The 24,632-nt window shown below is 46.0% G+C and overlaps 1 protein-coding gene across 2 annotated transcripts in view; it reads left to right on the forward strand.

Moving 5' to 3' along the window:
- The window catches only part of LOC143928077 (complement factor H-related protein 1-like), a 603,696-nt gene that overhangs the window by 384,712 nt on the left and 194,352 nt on the right, over positions 1-24,632 (forward strand). The window contains exon 7 of one of the 2 annotated variants that reach the window (XM_077452692.1): positions 11,656-11,865. The exons of the other annotated variant lie outside the window; for it this stretch is intronic. Within the exon in view, the coding sequence (XP_077308818.1) occupies positions 11,656-11,865 (210 nt within the window). The remainder of the gene's footprint in view (positions 1-11,655; positions 11,866-24,632) is intronic. 2 annotated transcript variants of the gene reach the window in all.

The following is a 24,632-nucleotide window of genomic DNA, read 5'->3' on the forward strand; positions in this document are numbered from 1 at the left end:
GCGAATTCTGCAGGAAGGACACTATGGAAACGACGGGCCTGCCTTTGTCTTCTTGGTGGCAGCAGGACACTACTTGTGCTTGCCACCTCGCCAGCTTAAACTGCACTTACGGGACTCGCCACGTCACCACGTTTTACTGCAGTGCTGGATGTACGTCCAGGGTGTACTAGGCCGCTGATGTTTGCCAGTTCACCAGAAGGAATAGCGGCGCTAGTATTGGCTCTCTGCTCCATACGAGGGACCTGCGGTTCTTGCACCTCAACAACATCAGAAGATCAGGATCGGGTATGCCTGACCTTAGCAGGGACCTCACCTTTGTCGTCAGAGCTATCTGTCATGGAGCCACTGTCCTCTGCAGGATCGTATTCTGATCCTGAATCTGACAGATGAGCGACCTCCTCTTCACTATCTGTCATGCTCAGAAACGTGTAGGCCTCTTCAATAGTGTACCTTTGATTTGCCATTTTGGGCTCTAAATTTACTGGTACAACTAGTGAGATTCACAGGTCAAAAAGCGCCTAGGCTGTCAGCGACTGTATAAAACGCTACCAAAAAAAATGGTAGTGATTGCAGGGATCAGGCCTGACTCTGCGAATGCTGCAGTTATGTGTGTTGTGTTTTGTAAGTGACAGTGATCGATCGATACGGCACTTGGGTGGGCTGGGCTGGGCGGAGGGGCAAAACACAGGTGCTAGCAGGCATCTGGGCTGATCTTGCTAACAATGCGTTTTTTTACATTTTTATTAGGGTGTATATGGGGGTACCTAATGCTATAAAAACCTAGCGGTGAACCTAAAAAATAACTGGCTCCCTAGTGGCACCAGTGACACTAATGCAGCAATCAGAAAAACAATCGCTTAGTGACACTGGCAAAAGGGGGTGAAAGGGTTACCTGGGGGGCAATCAAGGGGTTAAACCTTTATTGGGGGGATAGGGGGCTACCCTGGACCTAAAGGGGCCTAAAGTTAACTGCACTGACACTTTTTACAGTCACAACTGACACTAAATACAGTGATCAGTAAATAAAGGACCACTGCAAGCAGTGACACTGTGACTGGGGGAGCAGGAGGTGATCCGGGGGGTGACTGGGGGTCATTTGTGTGCCTATGTGTGCCTACGTGTCAGTGTAGTGTTGGTGCACATACTATGATGTCTTCTCTCCTCGCCGTTCCGGTCAAAAAGACAGCCACGAGGAGAGTGACATCACTTCCTTCTGCCTGTGTTTACAGTACACAGGCAGGGGAAGCTTCTCATTTGCCAGGAGCGATCGTGAGGGGGTGGCCAGAAATCAATGGTCGCCCCCTCATCACGGATTGCTCCTGAAGCAAAACGGACCTCCGCCACCAGCGGGAGGGGGTCCGATCGGACCCCCCACCCGCTAGAAGGCAGGCACGTAGAGGTACGTGGTTTTGCCTGTCCGTGCCATTGTGCCGACGTATATGTACAGGCGGAGGCCCTTAACTGGTTAAACAGACAAATAACCAAATTTGAACAAATAATAGTAAAATGAACAAAAACCGATTAAAAAAATATCTAAGATATATGATTTATTACTCCCTTCCGGATTTATTAGAGGATAAACAGGAATGAGAAAACGGGAAGTAGAAGTAGGTAATTTAATATCAGAGGAAGAATGGGAAAAAAATGTTTAGAACAATACATAAAGCATCCACAGCAATTAAATACCAAGAGAGAAACTATAAAATAGCAATGAGATGCTAATGGAGCCCAGTAGCTTTGAATACAATGAATAAGGAGAATACAAAAAAATGTTGGAGATGTATGGAAGGAAGGGGGACAATGGACCACATATGGTATGGATGTAATAAGGTGAGAAATTTTCGTAATAAGATATTTGCGATCTATCAGAGTGTGGCCGTAGTAGAAATATGCCCAAGTATAAACATTGCATTATTTTCACTTAGGTTAGATTCAATAAAGGACATAAAAGTGTGTATTCTACACCATATGACATCGGCTGCTAGAACAGTGATAGCAAGAAAATGGAGAGAAACAAGTAGCCCAACAATATTAGAATGGATATGTGAAATGAACTAAATATATCATATGGAAAAGCAGATAAGAGAAGAGGCTCTTATAAAAAAAATCAAATGCCAGTAATATGGCAAAAGTGGGTAGAATTTTGGTCCTCAACAAGAATAATAGAATATTTATAAACAGAGGGGAACAACTAGTCTCTGGGGGAGATGGAGGGGATCTGGGAGGAATAGAGGGGAGAAATGGGAGAGGAAATTTTGGGTTAATTTGGGTTTATTTATTTATTTATTTTTGGTGTGTGAATGGTGGATGAAGAAAGTACAGGATGGGAAGAGGAGATTTAGTAAGTGCAGCATTAGATAACTATTTAGACTCTTTTTGATGTATTTATGTTGAGACAAATGTTTGTGATAGTGGATGTTGTATAATGGGTTTGGTAAATACTTTTAGTTTTATGGAAAATAAATAAAAATAAATTTGAAACAAAATTAACATACCTGCTTCCCATTCACACATAAGACCTTGTAACACTAATGAGTCACATGACACCAGGGAGGGAAAATTGCTATTTGGGCCCAATTTGGAAATTTTCACTTGGGGGTGTACTCACTTTTGTTGTCAGCGGTTTAGACATTAATGGCTGTGTGTTTAGTCCCGTCATATGTCATCACGTTCAAAATGAATGGACTTTCGAACAGACTTTAGTCCGTTCGTGTGTATGCAAGTCCGTTCGTTCGGGAATGTCCGTCGTAACTAGACCGTCGGACCTTTTCTGCTGGAAAATCCGGTCGTGTGTATGTGGCATTAGAAGTCCATCCCAGCTTTAAAAATGATTTCCCAGTTTGGTGGCGCTCAGCTCTTTACTCCTTCCAAATAACACATTTGCAGGTATAGAGGAAACCAATGTTTTCCTCAGTAAAGCAAACAAAGAAACATGGTGCTCTCTGTTTTGATTTTTTTATTGGAAGCAAGTACTCTAGATGAAAAACACTTAACCGCTTCCCACCCGCCCTATGGCCGAATGACCGCCTTAGAGCGGGCGGCTTCCTTCGCCTGGCCGTCCCTGGACGGCCTGGTGTTTACTTCCGCAATGTGCGCCGCCGGGGGCGCGCATCGTGGAAGTATTGTATTTGCCGTGTCTCCCGGAGACAGGCGAATACAGATCGCCGTGAACGGCCAATCAAAGCGGCCGTTCACAGCGCGATCGCAGCTGCTAATGGGAGATGATCTCATATGTAAACATATGAGATCATCTCCCATTGCCGTGTCTCTCCCTCCTCACACAGAGACAGCGTGTGAGGAGGGAGAGCGATCTAAGTGTCAGCCCCAGTGCAGCCCCAGTGCCTGTGTCAGCCCCAGTGCCAGTCTCAGCCCCAGTGCCTGTGTCAGCCCCAGTGCCATCTGTCAGCCCAGTGCCATCTGTCAGCCCAGTGCCATCTGCCAGTAGTGCCAGTGCCGCCAGTGCCACCTGCCAGCGCCTGCCGTCAGCCCCAGTGCCGTCAGCCCCAGTGCCGTCAGCCCGTGCCGCCAGCGCCAGTGCCGCCCGTCAGCCACAGTGCCGCCCGTCAGCCCCAGTGCCGCCCGTCAGCCCCAGTGCCTCCGTCAGCCCCAGTGCCGTCCGTCAGCCCCAGTGCCGTCAGTGCCGTCAGTGCCGTCAGCCCCAGTGCCGCCAGTGCCGTCAGCCCCAGTGCCACCTGCCAGTGCCACCTGCCAGTGCCATCCGTCAGCCCCAGTGCCGTCAGCCCCAGTGCCGTCAGTGCCGCCAGTGCCAGTGCCACCTGCCAGTGCCACCTGCCAGCGCCAGTGCCACCTGCCAGCGCCAGTGCCACCTGCCAGCGCCAGTGCCACCTGCCAGCGCCAGTGCCATCCGTCAGCCCCAGTGCCAGTGCCGCCAGTGCCATCTGTCAGTTCCACCTGCCACCACCAGTGCCGCCAGTGCCAGTGCCGCCAGTGCCACTTGCTAGTGCCACCTGCCACCTGCCAGTGCCACCTGCCAGCGCCAGTGCCACCTGCCAGCGCCAGTGCCATCCGTCAGCCCCAGTGCCGTCAGCCCCAGTGCCGCCAGCCCCAGTGCCAGTGCCACGTGCCAGTGCCACGTGCCACGTGCCACCTGCCAGTGCCACCTGCCAGCGCCAGTGCCACCTGCCAGCGCCACCTGCCACCTGCCAGCACCAGTGCCATCCGTCAGCCCCAGTGCCATCCGTCAGCCCCAGTGCCGCCAGCCCCAGTGCCACCTGCCAGTGCCACCTGCCAGCGCCAGTGCCATCTGCCAGCCGCAGTGCCATCTGCCAGCCCCATTTGCCAGAGCAATTAGTCAGAGCAAATAGCCAGCACCATCTGCCAGTGCCATCTGCCAGTGCCAGCCCCAGTGCCAGCCCCAGGCCCATCTGCCAGCCCCATCTGCCAGCCCCATCTGCCAGCCCCATCTGTCAGCCCCATCTGCCAGCCCCATCTGCCAGCCCCATCTGCCTCCAGTGCCATCTGCCTCCAGTGCCATCTGCCTCCAGTGCCATCTGTCAGTGCCACGTGTCGTCAGTGCCACGTGGGGTCACTTTGTGGGCATTTCCATTGTCCTGGTGCTCCAGGGCCTTCAAAACTGTAATAGGTGGTTGAGAAATAAGATGTGTAATTTATGCTCCTAGAACGCCTGATGGTGCTATTTCAATATTGGGCCTCTGTATGTGGTCAGGCTGTGTAAAAGTCTCACACATTTGGTATCGTTATACTCAGGAGGAGTAGTAGAACGTATTTTGGGGTGTCATTTTTGCTATGTACATGCTATGTGTTGGAAATATCTTATAAATGGACAACTATGCGTAAAAAAAATGCGTTTTCATTTTTTTTCCACATTTTCCCAAAAGTTCTGGAAAAAAATGAACCATTCAAATGACTCATTATGCCTCATAGATTATACGTTGGGGTGTTAGCTTTCCAAAATGGGGTCACTTTGTGGGCATTTCCATTGTTCTGGTGCTCCAGGGCCTTCAAAACTGTAATAGGTGGTTGAGAAATAAGATGTGTAATTTATGCTCCTAGAACGCCTGATGGTGCTATTTCAATATTGGGCCTCTATATGTGGCCAGGCTGTGTAAAAGTCTCACACATTTGGTATCGTAATACTCAGAAGGAGTAGCAGAACGTATTTTGGGGTGTCATTTGTGGTATACACATGCCATGTGAGAGAAATAACCTATTACATTGAAAATTTTGTGAGAAAAAAAAAATCTTCATTTTGCAAAGAATTGTGGGAAAAAGATGACAACATCAAAAACCTCACCATGCATCTTAGTAAATACCTTGGAATGTCTACTTTCAAAAAAGGGGTCATTTGGGGGGTATTTGTACTTTCCTGACTTGTTCGGGTCGCAAGAAATGAGATAGGCCACCAGTACATCAGGTGTGATCAATTTTGTGCGATTCGCACCACAGCTTGTAGACTCTCTAACTTTCACAAAGACCAAATAATATCCACTAATTTGGGCTATTTTTACCAAAGATATGTAGCAGTATAAATTGTGGCCAAAATTTATGAAAAAAAAATTATAATTTGCAAAATTTTATCACAGAAACAAAGAAATATGCGTTTTTTTTCAAAATTTTCAGGCTTTTTTCATTTATAGCGCAAAAAATAAAAACCCCAGAGGTGATCAAATACCACCAAAAGAAAGCTCTATTTGTGGGAAAAAAAGGACACAAAATTCATTTGGGTACAGTGTTGCATGACTGAGTAATTGTCATTCAAAGTGTGAGAGCACCAAAAGCTGAAAATTGGTCTGGTCAGGAAGGGTGTTTAAGTGCCCAGTAAGCAAGTGGTTAAATAAAAAGGACAGTTCACTAGCCCACTCTGGGATACCCAATGGATACTATAAATGATTTACAGATATATTGACTCCCAGTTTTATATCTCAATCATCTGAGGAAAGGCACTTTTATGAAAATAGAGGACCCCGCAGAGGTATTGAACTTTCAACCAATATCCCTTATTACCTGTGATCTTAAAATACTTAAAATGGTTGTAAACCCTGGTAAAAAAAAAAAGCCTGCAAGACAAAGGCATTACCTTGGATCGAAGCCCCCGCAGCCATCCTCGTCTCCCCCTCTGACCGGCGACATCTCTCCTGGGGGTTACTTCCAAGTATCGCGGCTCCAGGCTCCATCGCTGTGATAGTTTGGAGCCACGATGACGTCACTCCCGCGCACGTGCACGGGAGCTGCCGGTAACGGCACACAGACTGAAGCAACGGCACATACATGCTGTTGCTTCAGTTTGCACCAGTGCGCATGTGCCGATGACATTGGCACATGCAGGGGACAGGGGATATCTCCTAAACCATGCAGGTTTAGGAGTTATCCAGGGTAGCTACAGGTAAGCCTTATTATAGGCTTACCTGTAGCATAAAGTTCTTGTAAAGGGTTTACAACCACTTTAACACTAGCGCTATTACTTTTTTTTTTTTAGAACACTATTCCCAAAAGACCAATTGGGATTTATGAGATACCGACAAGATACGATCAGATACGTCAGTCAATGAACCTTATCTCAGCAGTCTATTCACATGATGACCATCTGATGTGATGTGATCATCTGATGTGACCTGTTGCTGTTGCTAGACCTCTACAAAACATTTGATAGCCTGTCTTGTCACTACTACTTCTTTTTGGTGTTAGAAACTATAGCGTTTGGCCGCTACTTCCTATGCATTCTGCGTGCCTTGTACCACATGCCCACAGCACATATTTCCTCTATGATTACGCAAGGGCGTAATCATACCAGAAGTGACGTGTGCGCTCCAGACTCCGCGTTCCAGACAACCAGGGCATCAGGAAGTGAACCGCAGATACACATAGCGGACGTCCGCTGTTCCTTGGATATACTGGACTCGGAAAAAGGCACAGTACACGATAATTTTGAGCGTTTGTTATATTATTCTTTTTGGTACGCATATTTGTATTGTGGGCGGTTTACAATAAATGTTTTAAAGCAGTATCACGCTATGTTCGTATACTTTACTCTTTTTATGAGATATATTGGACCCCCATACTAGCAACAGAGACATGTGGCCAAGGAGGAGTTTGTTTTGGTATTGTGAAGGCTCAGATTCTTAGTGATTTGGTGAGTGCATCCCCAAAAGGGGTTTCGTTTGGAACACAAGAGATGGATCATGGGGTGGAAGCTGTTTTGTATCCCTACCTTTTTTCACAAGTAGAACTGTTTCCGAGCACCATAATTTCCTGGGCACTGGAAGAAGTCACTTTGAATGAAAGTGTTAATTATGCTCTGCTATATATAGAGAGTGGACTCTTGTTGTCAGGATAAAAACTTTTTATATATTTTGTAATGTTTTAATGTACATAACTTACCCTCATACCACTGTAACACCCTTTAACTTAGTGTGCTAGGTTTAGTGTACATAGCTGTAGTGTAGATAAATTAGCCTGGCTGAGAACCAGGATGGGTTGAATCTGGGCCATGGATGAGGTACTCAGGGAGGCTGGATGGCTCATCAAGCAGCACCTCTGGTTATCCCCTCCCCCCTTGCTGGAACCTTGGAGAAGTTTCCATAAGAATGGGTGGGAGGCTAGGAGGAGCTGCTTGGAGTATTGAGGAGGGCTCGAGCTAATTCCCAGCAAGTGGGCTGACAGGGGGCAGGCACCTCTTAAATACTCTTGGGTTATGCCAGAAGGGGCAGTCAGGTGGAAGATGGAGTGCTGAGGAGGCTGTCAGAGGCCCTTAAGGGTGCCCCCTAGTCTGGGGGGGTGACCTCGGGACTGGGCCTCGGATGCTGGAGGGACCCTCTACAAAACATGGAGGATATCCTTCCTGGAGGCACAGGAGCAATTGTGAGGACAGCAGGAACAGGTAAGCCCATTCCCGAAAGTAAATTATCATTCAGAAGTCCAGAAGAAATCAGCTAGGTGGGCGAATGAGTGTACAGTCTGCGAGGACTGTGGGAAGTAGCCAGCAGGGCTAGTGAGAGGCAGCTGCAGTCAGGCGGCTGGCAGTGCCTGAAAAGGTGGTGCTGGGATGAGTAGCCACAAGAATATAAGCTGGACACTGAACTTTGCTACACAACCAAAGGGTCTCGCGGTCCCTGCCTATAAAGGCTTTTGCTTCAAAATCTGCCTGTTTCGAGGAACGCATTCGCAGAAGTCTCCAAGATGGCTGCTTAAGCCAGGAGCACTGCGCTGCCACGACCATACAGCTCACCTACCACAGGACACAGGGTCCTGGGACCCACCACACTGGCACCATCCGATGGCGGAAAGCTCCGGGAACGGACACATGTCAGCTGGCTCAGCCGGAGAGACTTGGGGCTGCAATTCAACACCGCAGCTGATCGGGCCAAATCAAACGCCATGCAGCTGCATACTCCAGACACAGAGGAGCTCTCCAGACTCAGGCAAACCCTGGCTCCACTACCCAAATCTTCACCCTGGGGACCCATGTGAGTAACCACCAGGCCATGGCCCCCTCCTCGGCCTCTACAGAATCCCTCATTGAACACTCTATGAAGGATCTCCTGGTCTCCCCTCTGGGGCCACCCCTTTCTGATCAACAGATGTGCCTTCTCCATCTGACCTGTTCCTAAACTCCATCCTCACAGCTCCTGACCTTTTAATAACATTTTCAGACCTGCTGGACAGGGGACTAGCACAAACTGCAGCCAAAATCACTGGTGATATCCGGTTGGACTTCCAGAACCTGGGATCCCGGATGTAAGCTATAAAAAATAAGCTGAACATAACTCTAAAACTAAACAGAACTCTGACCATATTCAGGTTCTCCAAGACCAACTGGACATGCCCTTATCCAGGATTGACGACCTGGAAAATAGATCCAGGAGACAGAATTACAGAATCAGAGGCTTCCCGGAATCAATCACTGACACCATGTCTGTCATGCAAGATTTCATCAAACAAATGATTCCTAACATCCCTCCACACAGATTGGAGATAGACCAGGCTCACAGGACCTTGGACCCTCCAAAAAAAGATGGCTGCCCCAGAGACATAACCCATTTTTTCTCCATCAAGGAGGAAGTGATGAAGCTGTGTCACTTCCACTCTCCCCTAACTTGCCGAGGGCATGCCATACAGGTCTTTGCTGACATTTTACCAACCACTACTCAAAAAAGGAGATCTTGACACCCCTCTTAACAGTGTTATCTCATCTTGACATCAAGTACAGATAGGCTTTCCCATTTGCTTTAAAATTTCACTTCAAATACAAAACGCATTCCTTCCACAGCCTCCAGGATGCTGAACGTCTCCTCCTAGACCTGAGACTCATCTCGCAAGAAGCAGAAGCGGACTTTGCTAATTCCAGCTCCGGATCTGCCAAGCGTCCTTCTCCCATGAGCCCCCTGACTACTGTCTGGAACAAGCCTAAACCTAAACGCTCCAAGGACGCTAGGCCCCCCTTGATATCCCAGGCCCTAAACCCTGACATCAGTGTCATCTTTTTTTTTTTACAAGACCAGAAGGTCACAGGGCGGGTAGCCCTCAGTTGCCTATTTTACCATTCCCTAGTTCCTAGCTGTTTTTGACATTTCACAGGCTAGAACTTTGTTGCCTGAACACTTCATTTTTGTCACTTTGGGTCAACCCGTTGATCCACTCTGTGCTGCGATCCTGAATTTCTGGGGCATCTCCCTGGGGGAAAGAACCTAGAGGTCGTCACGTGGTGCCCTGACCGCTGAGCTGGTGACGTCAGCGCCGTCAGTAGTCATTGTAGCAATATTGGGAGTGATATGTGGAATAACAGCCATAACCCTACCGCGTGAAAGATCCAGGATCGCTTGAGGAGGAATCGCTATCCGGATACTCTTTGACTATTGTCGCCTGTGGTGACCCTCTGTAACGGGGGGTCGCTTGGATCTGGTAAGAAGCCAATTCACTCATTCGGTGTTGGGAAAAGCACAATACATCTTTGGAGAAGATTTCATTTTGTGTACTTATAACTCAGCTGTTTGAAGTTTGTCCTTCACTGCTGCACTCCACTTGAAGCTTTACTTCACTGGTGTTTGTTCACTATATGGACATTTTATTATTATCTTTTTTGACATATAACTATATGGACATTATATAGGGTGTCTCTAAATATATTTTTTTCTTGATATTTCATTTATGTAAAAAAATTGCAAATATTTTTTTCATATTCTATTCTATTTTTTAATTTTTTATTTTTAGAGGTATATGCACTGAGTTTGATTTACTCATACTGTGTTTGGGGAACTCACACTCTTGACACGTATTTATGGTTTGTTTTTGCATTTAAATTGCACTTATTTGTATATGGTTTTCATTATACTTTGGAGGTGGTCTTGGAGATATTAAGACACTAAGACCCATATCGTGGGTCTGGCACATATACATACCCTACTCACATTTGGGTACTCGTGGTTAGCGCAGTTCTTTCTTTTTTCCATTTCTGTTTGGTGTATTCTTGGTGTACATTTTGAATTGCAGCTTCCGTTCAATACCATTTGTATTCCGTAGCGCAGTTTTTTCCCCCTTTTTTCGTAAATATCTCATCACCTTCACTCTATTTGGTGGATGAAACCTAAACCCCCTCAGTTCTAACTCTATGAACAATGGTGTGGTCAAGTCATGGATCAGAGGAGAGGATTTTCCATAATTCACTCGTCACTTGCTCAAACTATTTTCGAAAACCCCCTTACATGCTAGCTTGGGAAGCTGACCTTCAGGAACAGTGGGATTGGACACATGGCACAGGGCCTTCACAAGATCTTATAAGGGTATCCTCAACACCTCCCTAATGGAAGCCAGTCTGAAAGTCATCACTAGATGGTAAATGACTCAGTCAAAACTCTCCACTATCTTCCCTTCTGTGTCCCCCCTCTATTTTTGAGGGTGTGAGATGAAGGGAACCATGTTACACATATGGTAGGACTGTCCCAAAAGCAGAAGCTTTTGGAACAAAATCTTCCAAATAATTTCCAAGGTAACGGGGTTCTCTCAAATATTCTCAAAATCTTATCTTCTTTATACTCCTAGGCACCAAACTCTCCATAGCCAAAGCTTGGAAGCTCCCCAAGGTCTCCATTCAGACAGCCAAACGTAAGATCACCTGGATCATAAAGTCTCTCAGTCAGTCTCTTTGGATGTTATCTTGATGTTCTTTATGTCGTTGCTTCTTTGTGTATTACTTGTGCGAAAATCAATAAAAATCTTTGAATGTAAAATCTGACTGTTTCCTTTTTGTCGGAATAACTATAAGTGTGGCAGCTTGGATTTGTGCAAGTAAGTGTGCTGGAGGAAGCAGATGTATAGGCAAGTTGTCTCTGAAGAGTTGTTCTAAACCAAGTGTGCATCTCATAATACTACTTTTTTTTCAGCAGGTATACAGACAACAGCAAGTGTTTGACATGTAATATCCCTTTTTCACTAATGTGTTTTTTATTATAATATGTGTTCCAATTGCTGTAACACTGGAGTGCATTACATGCTCCATGTCACAAGGCACAGGGCAAGATATATTGTACTCCCATAAATATTTTATACCAAGAATCGAGTACTATCAGGCATATTTGTTCTTGATAATTCTTTATTTACAGTACGCACAAACATAATTTAAGTGTGTTCTTTAAGTTATTCTTTGTGTGTAAAATAATTATATATTTTACTTGTTTTCAGTACCTTGTACAGTAAAAGAAACCAACATACAACAAAACAATATACAATTTAGATATAGATCTGAAAAAGAAAAAAACAAAAAACTATACAGTTTACATGGTGATTGGATGTCATTTGAATGCAAATCTGGATATCAGATATTTGATGAAAAAACTCTGAGAATTCAGTGCTTGGATGGTGTGCTAAAATACCCAAGATGCCTAAAGGAAGGTAAACCCGAGAATTAGCAATGTTACTCACATATACACTCTTTCAACCTACAATATTGCTGTTAAATTTGTGTGAACTGTTTAATAAACAAGTAAAAAAATAAATGCATAAATACTTAACCTACACATTTGCCAGTATGTCAATTTGCTATACTGCTATACAATTTGGTACTTCAGTGGTTTAAGCATGTGCGATTGAATGCAATGAACAATTACATTATTTTAAGCAGAATTAAAACACAATTTAGGTTAGAAAGTTTACAAGTTTGCTGCATATTTTTTATAAGTGTTACACACAAGATTAAATAGTTGACAATAAAAGCATTTTACATACAAACTGTTAAATACTGTAGCTTAGGGAAGAGGGAGAGAAAGGGGTTAACAAGAACTAATAAGAGATTATTATTTATAAAACACATTTATTTTAGAATTACAGGCTTCCTTCACACTCAGTACACTTAATAAGCAGAGCTGGACCTGAATGTCAAATCAAGAGGAAGCTTAAAGTGAAGTTCTACCCAAAAGAGAATATTCAAGCATTTCTCATCCTTACATGTCACACTTGGAATGTCATTTCTTTTGGCAGAAAAAATCCCAAAATATAGGGACAACAGTACTTCCCGATACAGCAGGACTTTTGAAGCGAACAGAGAATTTTTTATTATAAAATAATATTTATTCAAAAAAGATTTTTAAAAACAACATAATCAGACATAAAAATAATCCACACAAAATCTTGATGCATGGATACATAAATGTACAGTCTTAACAGATTGGATTATATAATTATATACATATACTCCATGAGCCTGACATGTTTCAGGAAGAAATTCCCTTCTTCAAAGGCATATTTGTAGGAGCAAAGAATATAACTAGAATCTGAAAGAGAGATTTGAAAAAAATCCTATCGACAGGAACATAAGAAAATTGACTGGTATGTAAGTGCCAGGGCAGTTGCTCATGCTAACCCTCATGCAATTACACCCAACAGGATTGAAAATTGGACTATTCCGGTACTTGATAATCAAGGAAAAAAGAATAATAATATAAATTGTATAAAGTTTAATAAAGACACAAGAAAAACAAATATAGAAACAACAATACATTAAAACAATGTAATGTGTACACCACAATTGATGAACTACTGGCGAGTTCCCCCGGAGAGTTTCAAGAAAAAAGTGTACATAATTTTCTCAACTAGTTTTGCAGAAAAAACGCTTCATCAGGAGGAGGATCTATGAAACAAATAGTACATTTAAATCATAAAAAAACAGAGCAAAAAATAAGCTATATATATATATATATATCTCACAAATAATACAAAGAAAACAATAATAATAAGGAGATCAGCTCACCCCACCACAAGGACAGGACGCAGACCAGAGGGCCCGTTAATTCCCCCGGCGGAGGACACGGGAGATGGGTTAGACAGGCTCTGATTACAAAGATTTATAAATAGCTGTTGTAAATAATTATATCAGAAAATTGCCACCAATATGTACACACAATTAGGTGTGACCAGGTGGCCCAAACACCAGTCAGTGAAACATGAGGGGGAAGGGGGGAGGGGAGGGAAAAAAAGGAGGAAGGCGGGAGAGAGGGGAAAAAAAAGGGGGGTGAACCATTTTTTTTAAGCTTAATTGTAGCGGTTCTGGAATAATAACAATTAAAAACATTTCAATTTGACATGTGACACTTACTGTCAGTAATAAAATATTTGACATTATAGTCAACCTTCTACTTGTGAGGAATGAAACAAATAAAATCTCCCCCCTTTGGGGTGTCAATACAACTCATTTGAGGCAATCAAACTACCCTATGCGGATGACTCCTAATCTTTTAACAAAATATCAAAACATTTAGGGCACCTGATTTTAATGTCTTTAGGATTCGGTCTTCCTCTAGATTTACCGTGAAATTAGGCTGTTTGGAGTGACCTGTTTATGTCAGAGGAATGAAGTGACCACTGAAAAATAGGAGAATAATAAATATATAACAACCACCATCCCCTGGTAGGGATTTCAGGATCCTCATGACTGTGACCTGGGTAAAAACATGGTGTAAAGCCGCGTACACACGGGCGGACTGTCTAGCCTACTTAGTCCGCCGAAACACATTTCAGCGGACAGTCCGCTCGTGTGTGGGCTTCAGCGGACTTTTTCAGCGTGCAGTCCGGCGGACTAAGTATTTCGGAATTTCCGTAATACTGTCCGTCGTACTCGCATTTCGGCGGACAATCCGCCCGTGTGTATGCCATTCCGCCGTACTTTTGAAATGAGCGGACTTTTCCCGCCCGGAGAAAAGTCCGCTCATTTCGAGCGGGTATCCAGGTAGGCGGGGCCCGCGAAGGAGACGTCGCAGGCCCTGCCGCCTGGTATGGACTTAAAGGGGAACCCCAACGCCCAAAAAAATTCGGCGTGGGGGTCCCCCCCAAGTCCACAACAGACCCTTATCCGAGCACGCTACCCGGCCGGCCAGGAATTCCTCAGATTTATTTTAACATAGGCGCTTCAAAGGCTCTGTGGCCTTTGGCTGGCCACAGGATTTTGTCCCTTGAAGAAGTGTTATTCATGTTCCGTACAGCAATGAAACCATGTACCATATCCATAATTTTATCTATTTTGGTTTCCGTATTGCTTACAGGTTGATCAGAATTGGGTTGTGGGACACGATTTCTGTACTTTTTGGGGACTACTGGCTCAGTTTGATCAGACATATACCTATCAGAACCACTGTCTTCATTCTGGGATAGTTGCCTGGGCCTAAGTTGTTCCCTATTTTTCTGGTGATTTTGGGGTGTCCTACACTGTGGTTGCTCCCTCTTTACTTGTGTAGGCCCCCGGGGCCAATTACACCGGTAATGGTGAGGGTGTCTACCCTTAGGTTTAAATCTGACCCGTTGGAGATACACCCTATAGTTTGTCAGGAAATGTTCCATCCGCTGATAATATCTGTCTTTTGGCGTGCAGTACTGAGGTCCACCAGCAGGTGTCTCCTGTCAGTTTTGAGCTGTCAGGAGAGCTTTTCCCTGCTGATACTATATCATCTTTGGGCCGCAGTACTGGCGTCCACCAGTGGATGGATCCTGGCAGTATGGAGCAGGCAGCACCTCCTGCAATCAGGTGTCACTTGAGGCCAAACACAGGCCTATAAATAGCTGGCAAGCAGTCATATGTTTGCCTTGGTATTGTTCCTTGTGCCCTGACCTGCTGTTTGTGATCCTGATTCTGAACCTGTTCCTGTGCCCTGAACCTGTGACCTGAACCTGTGACCCGTGGTTCTGATCCTGTTTCCCTGTCCTGGTCCCTACCCTGTCCCACCTGTTACCATTATCCCTGTCCTGCAGTCTGATCCGTCCATCCTCTCCCTGTCCTGTGTTCCTTACCCCATTTGCTGATCTCCCCGTGTATGTCCTTGGCCTGGCTTGTGACTCTGATTTTGGACTGCCCTTGTTTATTTGCTGATCCTCTGTGTATGACCCTGGCCTGCCTATCGTTTACCGTCCTAGCATTTCCCATTTATTGTACATATCTGTCTGTTGTTGTTTGGGGGTCTTTGTTGGTTGGTTTATTGCACTGTGTGGTTGTATTTATATTATTCACTTTCCTTAATAAATCATATTTCACTTATACACGTTTGGGTTTCCTCTGTTGCAGTCCACACAGTTCTGGTCTTATCTGATACATGACAGAATACCGAGGCCATCCCTGACCAGAAGTGGCTACACAGAGGAACCATCTTGGTTCAGGTTGCTTACTGAAATGAATTTAGAGGTGATTCGTTATTATGCTTTGTTGGCATCTGAGAGTGGTGACTATCTCTGCCAGACACTGAAAGGGTGGACCAGTGATCAGCTATTGGAAACCATTCGTTTCGCTCACTCCTGGGTTGATCAGGGCTGTATGTTGTTTGGGGATGTTCAGCCGTTAATTCAAATCTGCACAGAGCTGGCCCTGCCCTGCATCCCAGAGGGCCAGGATGATTTTTCTCCCCCTTTCAGTATTAATCAAGTCACATCTCTGGTATGGCTTCTGGAAGATGATTCCCCTTACTTTTTTGAGCATTACACAGCCTGTTCCCAACAGATGATAATAGAATGTGTTGATTCCGTACAATACCTTGTTAGACAGGCAGTATGTAACCCGCAGTTTGTACAACCACTACTTTTAGCATGGTCTGGTATTTTGCAATCAGCTACAGCCAGCCCACAACAAACCCTCTCTGCTACCAAACACCTGCCTGCCCAAGAGTCTCTTCCTCCATCACCTATGGCAACCTCAGTTTCAGCCCAATATACTCTACCCACCACCAAATATCAATACCCTGTTTCTTCCTGCTGCACATATCCTGCCTTTAATCCAACTGCCTCTTTACTGTGGCCCACTATCCCTCAAGAACTTCCCCCAGCCACTGTTACCTCTTCCCTGCCATATTCCAACCCTTCTCTCCAGTCTGCTTCATCCCCTACCTATAGATCTGCAGCTACTTACAGGCCTTCAGTAGCTAAATCTAAAAAGACGGAAGTTCTTTCCTACCCATTTGATCCTGCCAGTAACGCAACCTGCCTCCACATCAACCAACCTGCTCCAGTCTGCCTGCATGCCAGCTGAACCTGATCACCCACCTGATTCTGCCAATCATCTGCCTGCTATCCAGCCTGACGCCTTGCAGCCTGATGTCCCGGCCTTCCAGCCTTACGCCTTGCAGCCTGATGTCCCGGCCTTCCAGCCTGACGCCTTGCAGCCTGATGTCCCGGCCTTCCAGCCTGACGCCTTGCAGCCTGATGTCCCGGCCTTCCAGCCTGACGCCTTGCAGCCTGATGTCTCGGCCTTCCAGCCTGACACCTTGCAGCCTGATGTCCCGGCCTTCCAGTCTGATGCCTTGCAGTCTGATGCCCCGGCCTTCCAGTCTGATGCCCCGGCCTTCCAGCCTGACGCCTTGCAGTTTGATGCATTGCAGTCTGATGTCCCGGCCTTCCAGTCTGATGCCTTGCAGTCTGATGTCCCGGCCTTCCAGTCTGATGCCTTGCAGTCTGATGTCCCGGCCTTCCAGTCTGATGCCCCGGCCTTCCAGTCTGATGCCTTCCAGTCTGATGTCCCGGACTTCCAGTCTGATGCCTTCCAGTCTGATGCCTTCCAGTCTGATGACCCGGCCTTCCAGTCTGATGCCTTTCAGTCTGATATCCCGGCCTTCCAGTCTGATGCCTTCCAGTCTGATGTCCCGGCCTTCCAGTCTGATGCCTTCCAGTCTGATGCCTTCCAGTCTGATGCCTTGCAGTCTGATGTCCCGGCCTTCCAGTCTGATGCCCCGGCCTTCCAGTCTGATGCCTTCCAGTCTGATGCCTTGCAGTCTGATGTCCCGGCCTTCCAGTCTGATGTCCCGGCCTTCCAGTCTGATGCCTTTCAGTCTGATGTCCCGGCCTTCCAGTCTGATGCCTTCCAGTCTGATGTCCCGGCCTTCCAGTCTGATGCCTTCCAGTCTGATGTCCCGGCCTTCCAGTCTGATGCCTTCCAGTCTGATGCCTTCCAGTCTGATGTCCCGGCCTTCCAGTCTGATGCCTTCCAGTCTGATGTCCCGGCCTTCCAGTCTGATGCCTTCCAGTCTGATGTCCCGGCCTTCCAGTCTGATGCCTTCCAGTCTGATGCCTTCCAGTCTGATGTCCCGGCCTTCCAGTCTGATGCCTTCCAGTCTGATGTCCCGGCCTTCCAGTCTGATGTCCCGGCCTTCCAGTCTGATGCCTTCCAGTCTGATGTCCCGGCCTTCCAGTCCGATGTCCCGGCCTTCCAGTCTGAGGCCTTCCAGCCTGCCGTCCCGGTGCCTGCCTTGCAGCCTCCTGGTCTGATGTGCCTGCCTCCCGGCCTGAGGTGTTCCTGCCCGCTGTCCAGCCTGAAGTGCTGGTGCCCGCTGTCCAGCCTGCGGTGCCCATTACACCAGCTTGAAGTGCCTGTGCCCTCTGCCCAACTTGATGTACCTGCTGCCTCGCTTGATGTGCCTGTGCCGGCTGCCCAGCCTGATGTGCCTGCTGCTAAACCTGTCATGACTCCGCCTGTTGCCCAGCTTGATGCCATGGACTTGTCCCAGCAGCAGCTAGTTGGAGCGTCCGGAGGCCGCTCCTTTGAGGGGGGGTACTGTCAGGAAATGTTCCATCCGCTGATAATATCTGTCTTTTGGCGTGCAGTACTGAGGTCCACCAGCAGGTGTCTCCTGTCAGTTTTGAGCTGTCAGGAGAGCTTTTCCCTGCTGATGCTATATCATCTTTGGGCCGCAGTACTGGCGTCCACCAGCGGATGGATCCTGGCAGTATGGAGCAGGCAGCACCTCCTGCAATCAGGTGTCACTTGAGGCCATCACAGGCCTATAAATAGCTGGCAAGCAGTCATATGTTTGCCTTGGTATTGTTCCTTGTGCCCTGACCTGCTGTTTGTGATCCTGATTCTGAACCTGTTCCTGTGCCCTGAACCTGTGACCTGAACCTGTGACCTGAACCTGTGACCCGTGGTTCTGATCCTGTTTCCCTGTCCTGGTCCCTACCCTGTCCCACCTGTTACCATTATCCCTGTCCTGCAGTCTGATCCGTCCATCCTCTCCCGGTCCTGTGTTCCTTACCCCATTTGCTGATCTCCCTGTGTATGACCTTGGCCTGGCTTGTGACTCTGATTCTGGACTGCCCTTGTTTATTTGCTGATCCTCTGTGTATGACCCTGGCCTGCCTATCGTTTACGGTCCTAGCATTTCCCATTTATTGTACATATCTGTCTGTTGTTGTTTGGGGGTCTTTGTTGGTTGGTTTATTGCACTGTGTGGTTGTATTTATATTATTCACTTTCCTTAATAAATCATATTTTACTTATACACGTTTGGGTTTCCTCTGTTGCAGTCCACACAGTTCTGGTCTTATCTGATACATGACAGTTTCTCTTAAACCTCGGGTCTGGATCCCTTGGGTGATACTCCTGAGGTGGTCTTTGAACTCCCCCTCTGCCTCTCTGTGGTCTCTGCTTACCCCCTTCTGATTGGTGGGGTATCTGGTCTCCTGCTGGGGAAACTCTGTGGCATATCTCCTCTGACTATATCAGCGTATGTATTTTTCTTGGTTTTGTAATGATTGAGGAGATACATGAATTCCATCCACAAATTTAGTTATGGTTTCAGGCCTTCCACTGTTTTCACCAGTCTGTTGGATAGAGTACAAATTGTTACTATCTTTTACGAAAGACTCCAGTGAACTCCCCCCTTTGTAGTCTTTTGCCAAATTCACTTTTATGTGGGTAGGTAGGGCCTCGAAGAACATGAGTTTAAACTCAGGTTTATTGTAATCTGACTCATTTTCTGCTAAATGGTAGTAAGCACTTTTGAGCACAGGCAGAAATTCGGTGGGGCTTTGATTACTAGTACATCTGAGATTGTGTATAGCCACATTAACATTTTCGTGCGGGACAAATTTTAGATGACAGCAATGTTTAATTTCTTGCTATGAAGTACCATACAGACCTTTTAAAGATTCGCAGAATCCACGGTGTTTGGTTTCAAATATCCACGGCAAGAACTTAATCCTAGACTGGTCATCATTTAAGCCTAAAGCTGATAAAGTATTTTCATAGGTCTCAATGTGGTCAATAACGCACATCCCTCTTCCTTAAAGACTGGGACAGCATCATTTAAAAATGTTATTATTTCTGAAGCGTACTTTTTAGGGGTGCCAGTCTTTTTCTCTGATCCCCAAGAAAACTGATTAGACCTACTTTCATGTGGTGGTTCAGTTTTTACCCCCCTTTTCTCTACAGATGGCTCGGAGTAGGATATGATTTCTTTTTCTGATTCCTCCTCATTGTCTAACTCCCCAACTTGAGATTGAGAGTCAGATTTTGGAGTATTGTTAGACCCTATACTTCAGGGTTAAGCATCTGAGCATTATTCTGGGGCATAAACTTCACTTTTTATTTTTTCACTTTTAATTCTTCTGATTGCTTAATTAGGGATTCCTGTCCTGACCTAAGCTGATTTATTTCTTCTTTTAAATTTCCATTGCCTATTACTCTGAAACTTTCTAAATTTCCACTGCCTACTACTCTGCAACTTTCATCAGGAGAATCATTTTCCTGCAGAACACTCTCCTTCTCCTCTATTAATTGTTCACACTCTTTATTTAATTGGTGACGTTTGTCCATAATTACCTTAGTATTCTTTTTTTGCATCTGTTCTATTTCATCTTTCATTGTCAAATTAGACTCGTCATAATGATCTGCCTCGTCATTGATCTCCTTTATCTTTTTAGTAAGCTCACATTCCCTTTCTATTAAAAGGAACTGGGATTCTAAGATATCAATCTCCTGTTGGGTATATTGACGTTTCTCTATAAAGATACATCAGGGTAGTGTATAATTCAAATGCATGTGATCAGGCCTTTTTATTTCCTTTGTCTCAGAGGAGCTGTCTGTGAGTTCATAGATATGACCTTATACGTTCCATACGACTTTTACTAAATGACGGGCGTGGTTTTTAAGCTCCTTACTGTATGCTTCTCGATCAGTCTCATTAGACAAACTTTTTTCGTCATGATCCGCCATGCCAATTTTAGAAATCATATCCAACATTTCCTGTACTTGTATCAATTTTGTCTGAGTACTCATATTACCAGTAAGGGCTGACTCTTGATAATCCCCATCAACATAAAATTCACTTTGACCAGACATTTTTCTTGGAAAAAAAAAATGTATAATTAATAATTTCATGCAAAATATGATCTATGTCACCACCATAACTATGATTGATTCTGTACAAAATATAAATGTTATCTCACACAGTGCCTCCATTTATATATGTTGTGCTTTTTAAGGACTGTTTCCCGCACAGTATTTATTACAAGTAATTTTTAACGAGGATATTTTTTAAGATACAAAATCAACCTATATGACACAGTCTATCTATGTGAAACTTATTCACGGAGATAAGTGATCATACAAAATAGTTACATTTATTGGTTGACAAAAAACAAATATTTACATGAAATTAAAATATCGATTGTGTCACATGAACACCTTGACAATGAATGGAAATACCCACAAAATGGGAGTGTAGTACCTTGGACATAATATCATCATGATCATTTCTCAGTAGAATCAATAACCTTTTCGATAATTGACAATTGAACAGAACGTCTGTATTTCACACATCCAACCATTACTATACTGCAGGTAAATAAGTGGTTAAAATTGTGAAATAAATTAGACGTTCGTTTGTCAATAAAAGTGGCATCTATGCAAAAATAAATATATAATGAAAAATGTAATTTAGAGAAAAATCTAAAATGCGGTTATTGATTCGAGAGAAGGATTTTCAATAATAGAATATTCAATACATCAATATTTAAGAGAGCATGCAAGATATGATCAACATGGCATATTTACCCATTCCAAAATGGCTATTAGTGTGGATTGCTGGTTCCCAGGATTTAAGATGGCGGTTCAGGAATTTGATGAATGTTAAAATACGTATTCATGCATGTGTGTAACTCCCAGTGTCCCCCCAGGGTGTGTCCCTGAGCCCTCTCTCTATGACCATCTTTCGTGCTTTTTAAATAGGGATGGCCTTGCTGTTCGTCCGCCGGCTAATTTTGTGCGTTTGCAATTTGCCAAACCGGCGGACTTCTGGCGCTGTTTGCGCGGCGGAAATATGCATTTACATTGTGAAAGAACTTTGACCCATGACACATTAATCATTGGGTACAGGACTAGTGATGGACGAACTTCCGACGGGACGTTTCGCGAACGCGGACCGCGAACGAGGCCGACCGTTCGCGAAACCGAACGTTCGCGGCGGGCCCCATTGACTTCAATGGGAGGCGAACGTTTCAAACCTTTAGGTCGAATTTGCAGCCACAAAATAATTATTAGCTGTGCAAACATAGTCCCACCACATGGCCAATGACATAACACATGTATGAGGTGAATTTGGGATCGATAACTACAAGCATTCTTTTTTTATATGGGAAATTGTTCTGACAATTCAGGACTGTGGAGCGCATGAAGGAAATGGAGGAGAGGGAAGGTCAGGGACCAGGATAGGCAAAGAAGAGGGTGCAGGAGATGATCACCAGCAATGACACATGCACCGTGATAGAGGCATCTGACAACAGCACCGTGATAGAGGGCACTGACATCAGCAGCGTGACATAAAGCATTAACACCAGCACCGTGACATACAGCATTGACAGCAACACCGTGATAGAGAGCACTGACATCAGAAGCGTGACATACAGCACTGACATCAGCACCATGATATACAGCACTGACAGCAGCACCGTGACAGAGAGCACTGACATCAGAAGCGTGACATACAGCACTGACATCAGCACCGTGATATACAGCACTGACAGCAGCACCGTGACAGAGAGCACTGACATCAGAAGCGTGACATACAGCACTGACATCAGCACCGTGATATACAGCACTGACAGCAGCACCGTGACAGAGAGCACTGACATCAGAAGCGTGACTAAGCACTCACACCAGCACCGTGATATACAGCACTGACAGCAGCACAGTGACAGAGAGCACTGACATCAGAAGCGTGACATACAGCACTGACATCAGCACCGTGATATACAGCACTGACAGCAGCACCGTGACAGAGAGCACTGAGATCAGAAGCGTGACATTAAGCACTCACACCAGCACCGTGATATACAGCACTGACAGCAGCACCGTAAGCAGCCCCAGGAGGAAGTCAGCACAGCACAGGGATGGTGTGATCCCCTCATAATAAGCAGGCCCAGGAGAAACTCAGCACAGCACAGGGATGGTGTGATCCCCTCATAATAAGAACCCCCAGGAGGAAGTCAGCACAGCACAGGGATGGTGTGATCCCCTCATAATAAGAACCCCCAGGAGAAAGTCAGCACAGCACAGGGATGGTGTGATCCCCTCATAAGCAGCCCCAGTAGAAATATGACACCGCTCAACCTCTTCAAAGAGGAGGGTAGGGTCATATAGTACGGTGTGCTTTTTTGGGACAAGGAAGTGAGCCAAATGAATAAAGAAGGTCTGTGTGCTTGATTAAAAAAATTGTTTATAGACATATACATGGTCTACTGGTCACATGTGTTGAATTCCTCCGAGATCCATGCCTCATTCATTTTTAGAAATGTGAGGTAGTTAACACTGTCGTGAGCTAGGCGAGTACGCTTATCGGTCACGATCCCCCCTGCTGCGCTGAACGTCCTTTCGGACAGGACACTGGATGAGGGGCAAGCCAACAGTTCGATTGCAAATTGGGCAAGCTCTGGCCAGAGGTCAAGCCTGCCCATCCAGTAGTCCAGGGGTTCATCACTCCTCAGAGCGTCCACATCGGCCGTTAACCCGATGTAGTCGGACACCTGATGGTCTAGGCATTCCCTGATGCTGGATCCGGATGACACCTGTCGATGGGTCAGCTGAAAGAATGACCTCATATCCGAAGTCACCAACACATCTTCAAACCGGCCTCTTCTTGCAGGCGCTGTTGGATTGGTACCCACAAATCCTTCTCTGGGAGTGGGAATTGCTCCTCTGCCAGCGCACGCAAAAGCAGAATGCAGCATTTCTCGAAGCAAGGCCTGGAAGTGCTGCATTCTGACAGCCCTCTGCGACGGCGGTAACATTTCCGCCATTTTGTGTTTGTACCGGGGGTCTAAGTACGTTGCCACCCAGTACTGGTCCTTGACCCTTATGCTTTTTATACGGGGGTCCCTATTAAAACACTGGAGCATGAAGGCCCCCATTTGCACTAAAGTGGAAGCGGTGTGGTGGCCTGGCTCCTGCTCATCATCCAGGATAATGTCGTCCTCTTCATTCTCCTCTCCCCATCCACGCACAACAGGGATCCCAGAAAGGTTTAAAGCACGCTCTTCTTGCTCCTCCTCATCCGCCCCGGCACCATCCTCCTCTGACTCCTCTTCAGACTCCTGTTGTTGACTTGTCTCAGATAGAGTAGCCCCCCCTGGGAATTCATCCAGCATTGCAACTTCCTCATCTTCCCGCTCTTGCTCCTCCACAGCCTGATCAATGACACGACGCAATGCACGCTCCATAAAGAAGGCATAAGGTACCATGTCACTGATGGCGCCATGGCTGCGACTGACCAGTTTGGTGATCTCCTCAAATGGCCGCAGAAGTCTGCATGTATCGCGCATGAGCAGCCACTGGCGCGGTGAAAAAAACCCCAGCTCCCCAGAATCGCTTCTTTCGCAGAGTTCATACAGGTAGACGTTAACTGCACGTTTCTGCTGGAGCAGCCTATCAAGCATATAGAAGGTTGAGTTCCATCGCGTCGGGCAATCGCAAATAAGACGTCTGACCGGCAGATTGTGTCGCCGCTGAATGTCAGCAAGGCGAGCCATGGCCGTGTAAGATCTTCTGAAATGGGCCGAGATTTTCCTTGCCTGCCGCAAGATGTCCTGGACCCCAGGGTATTTGACAAGGAATCGCTGCACGACCAAGTTTAAGACGTGTGCCATGCATGGCACGTGCGTGATTTTGCCCTGTTTCAATGCGCTAAGCAGATTGGCACCGTTGTCACACACCACTTTACCAACTGTCAAATTGAGCGGTGTTAGCCACTGATCTGCCTGTGAACGCAAAGCTGAAAGGAGTGCCGGGCCAGTGTGGCTCTTGGCTTCCAGGCACAACAGACGCAGCACGGCATGGCAATGTCTCACCTGGCATGTGGAATAGGTTCTGGGGAGCTTGGGCGGTGCAGCGGAAGAGACGCTAGCAGCAGAAAAGGAGGAGC

Source organism: Lithobates pipiens, unplaced genomic scaffold (genome assembly GCF_037356315.1).
Source record: "Lithobates pipiens isolate NorthernLeopardFrog02 unplaced genomic scaffold, aLitPip1_a1.2 Scaffold_23, whole genome shotgun sequence".
Taxonomy (NCBI): Eukaryota; Metazoa; Chordata; class Amphibia; order Anura; family Ranidae; genus Lithobates; species Lithobates pipiens.